Source organism: Syngnathus typhle, linkage group LG6 (assembly GCF_033458585.1).
Source record: "Syngnathus typhle isolate RoL2023-S1 ecotype Sweden linkage group LG6, RoL_Styp_1.0, whole genome shotgun sequence".
Lineage (NCBI taxonomy): Eukaryota > Metazoa > Chordata > Actinopteri > Syngnathiformes > Syngnathidae > Syngnathus > Syngnathus typhle.
The window spans coordinates 8,625,667-8,629,269 of record NC_083743.1 but is presented as its reverse complement, the minus strand read 5'-3'; the positions used below and the strand labels follow the sequence as shown (position 1 = coordinate 8,629,269).

At 50.8% G+C, this 3,603-nt stretch overlaps 1 protein-coding gene across 1 annotated transcript; it reads right to left on the bottom strand.

Annotated features, from left to right (window-relative positions):
• Positions 1-1,149: 1,149 nt before the first annotated feature.
• On the bottom strand, positions 1,150-3,603 carry fzd9b (frizzled class receptor 9b). The gene has a single exon (XM_061281611.1). The coding sequence runs from the start codon at positions 3,307-3,309 to the stop codon at positions 1,519-1,521; it is 1,791 nt and encodes a 596-aa protein (XP_061137595.1). The 5' UTR covers positions 3,310-3,603; the 3' UTR covers positions 1,150-1,518.

The window sequence follows — 3,603 nt, the reverse complement described above, 5'->3', positions numbered from 1 at the left end:
CCGTCTTGTTCTGGAGAAAGTAATTGAGGCTAACTCAGGCATGGCACATATCCACAGAACACTGCACCTAGTTGGCATGTTTTTTTGATTTATAACTAAGAACTTAGAATTCATTAACACATAAACTCCAATACGCAGCGAAAAATCCGTCATACAAGAATGATACTTTAACTTTGCTGGAATGCAAATGCTCCACTCCTGCTTCCAACTTGAAGGCAATATTCTCAGAATGGCGCTGCACATAAAAATAATGTCCCGGTTATCATGTTTTTCCATGCTATCACTCGAATGCTCAACACAGGCATGAAACAATCGGGCCCGCTGCTGTCAATCATGTTTAGTCACCGTTTTACTATGGCTGCAATTCACATTAGTGCTTAAATTGTTGAAGCCCTGTGATGCAAAACTATTTACTCGATTTGACAGCATGTGCGCCAACATGGAGGTGTGTGATAAAATTGGCGTCATTACCGAGATGTTATTTGCAGGACCCAAATTGGGCTATTTTCATGATGAAAATAACGCCAAGCGTGGCTTTTTCTCATGATTATTTCAATGTGAGAATAAAAGGTGCATTGTTTGGTTTTGTTGGGTTAAATAAAGATAATGCCTTGCAGTTTATGTGGAAATTCAGCCGCTGCTGAGTAGCTTCAGCGCAATCGACACGACCGCAAACCACCTATAAATACCAATCTTACATCACCTTGCTCAAACCACACAAATAGGAGAAGTCGTGCCAAAATGGTGCCAGGCAATGAAATGCGTCTGTGATGCGTCGCGGATGATCAAAGCGTTTTCCCGGGCTCAAGCAGAGCAGCAAAGAGCAACAGCGGTGATTAAACCGGCTATTAATTAAACATATTCTTCTGTGCACTGCTGCTGCATTTTAAAAAAAGGCGTGATGCAAACGTTCATTCTTGCTATAGTCTGTCCCTCTTTTCATCAGCGAGTCTCTTTGAGGATTATCTTCGGAGACGCCTCTGGGACGCATTTGGAGACGAGAGCCGCTGCAGAGACATTCCCAGAGAGAGAAATCAGCAAAACAAGACATGAGCGCTCACTTGTGACATATTAATTCTCTCATTGAACTCTGAAATATTCATCACAAGAGGCGGCGAAATTGTTTCCAAAACGACAACAAGCCAGGCGCTCGGAGTTGAACTGAAGTTTTACAAATTTATTATTTGTCATCCAAAAATAAAGTCGAGAGCCGGTGTTCTTACAAAAGGCACTTCATCTCTTTTTGAATAAATGCATCCAAACACAACATCCGGTGAGGGCAAAAAGATGAATTTAAATTAAATATATATTTACAATAAATAAACATTTATACAGATTTATACATCTAATTGTGCTGCTTTGTAGAAGAAAAATCCCACAATCGCTTCTAACGGTCCACTACACGGAACAATATGGCAATACTGAACATGTCCCTTTTTGCAAACCATCTTCAACCCCCCCACCCCATCCCTCCCCTCAGGTGTCTTTTAAGCAGCTCCTTATGCGTGCATGCGGGTGTCAGACATGAGTGGGAGTGTCTGCATGCAGTTCCGTCTTGGCCATGTGCAGGACCACGGCGGGCGATTTGTAATGGCAGTGGGTGCTGCTGCAGCTGACTCCGCTGCAGGGCTTCCTGCTGCTAGTCCTGTCCGCCAGCTTCCTGCTGCACAGACCCTGCCACGTCTGCAAGGTCTTGGAGCTCCACACCCACACACCGCTGGTGATGCCCACCACCAGAGACATGAAGATCTTCAGCATGAAGATGGCCACGGTGGGCACGGAGTCCTGCAGGGAGCAATCGCCGGCGTGGCCGTTGAAGGAGCCGCACGTGGCTTTCCTCCCTCTCAGCTTCCAGTAGTCCATGTTGAGCCTCTCGTAGAAGTAGCAGACGATGACGCACGTGGCGGGCACAGTGTAGAGGATGGAGTAGATGCCGATTTTCACCATGAGCTTCTCCAACTTCTCCGTGTTGGTGCCCTCGGTTTTCATCACCTTGCGGATGTGGAAGAGCGCTACGAAGCCGGTGAGGATGAAGGACGTGCCGATGACCAGGTAGCATGAGAGGGGGATGAGGACGAAGCCGGTGAGCGCCCCAGAGTCCATGCTGCCCACATAGCAGAGGCCCGTCAGCTCATCTCCGGCCACCTTCCTCATGGTGAGGATGATGATGGTTTTAAGAGCCGGGATGCCCCATGCCGCCATGTGAAAGTAGTTGCTGTGCGCCTCGATGGCTTCATGACCCCACTTCTTCCCCGCGGCCAAAAACCAGGTGAGGGTGAGGATGACCCACCAGATGGAGGAGGCCATGCCGAAGTAGTAGAGGATGAGGAAGACGATGGTGCACCCTGTGGATTCCAGACCTTCCTGGATGATGTACAGCTCGCCGTGCTCCCGGTCGCAGGCGATGTTCTCGGCGCCCGCCACCGAGCGGATGATGAAAGCCACTGAGTAGACGTTGTAGCACATGGAGAGGAAGATGATTGGCCTTTCCGGGTACTGGAAGCGGTGCGGCTCCAGTAGGAAAGTGAGCACGGTGAAAGCGGTGGATACAAAACACAGGATGGACCACACTGTCATCCAAATGAAGGCAAAGTCTTTGTCTCGCCTGGACCAGAACACGTCCACGGTAGGCGAGCAGCGCGGCGCACACGACTGACTCTTCTCCACAAACTGGAACTTATCGGGGTTCTCGCAGGAGCCGCTGCCGCCGCTCGAGGAGCGCCCGCTGCTGGTCCCCGCCTGTCGAGGGCGAGGGGGCACGGGGAGCATGCCCTCACCTTTCTTGCCCTCGGTTCTGGTCTCGTTCTCAGGGGCTTCCATGCACAGGGCGTTGGGATCGTTCCTGGTGGGCAGCTTGGAGCAGTCGAGCGAGTCCGGCCAGGTGTAGCTGAACTTCTTCATGATGGGGGCGCATCTCTCCCGCGCCTGCTCGCACATGGGTCTGCAGGCAGGGATGGAGGTGGACACTTTGTCAGTGCACATGGGTGCGTAGAGGGAGCACAGAAAGAAGCGGAGGTGCACATCACAGCCGTAAGCCACCAGAGGGGCAAACTCATTCAGCTTGATGGCAGCCTCCTTCTGGTCGTCATGGTCCATGAAGTTGGGCATGCGCGTCAGGTTGTAGCCGATGCCCTCGCACATGGGGATGGTGATGGGCTCGCACTTGGCCGGTCTTCCTCGCTCCAGCTCGTACGAGCCAATCTCGAAGCTGGAGCCAGAAATCACCAGCAGGCACCACAGAAAAATCGCCACCTTCAGCGGACAACCATCCATGCTCATCGTGGAGGTCAGAAATAGAGGTCGCTTCATATATACATTAAGATAGAAATGGGTCTGGAAGAGTGTCAGAGCCTCGCTATTTCCCCATATCCTAAGCTGGAGTCACTCCGTTCAGCAAACACTTAAAATCACACAAAGTCTTCTTGCTGGGAATAAAAGTCCGTGATTTAAAAGAAGAAGAAGAAGAAGCAAAACGATTCAAAAAAGCGGAGGGGGAGTCTTTCACATGACAGTCAGCTCCGCGAGAGGAGACGAAGGACAAGCGTTCCGATCTTCGGTTGCTTGTGCTGCCGCTTCTAGGCTGCTGCACACTGAGACCGGAGA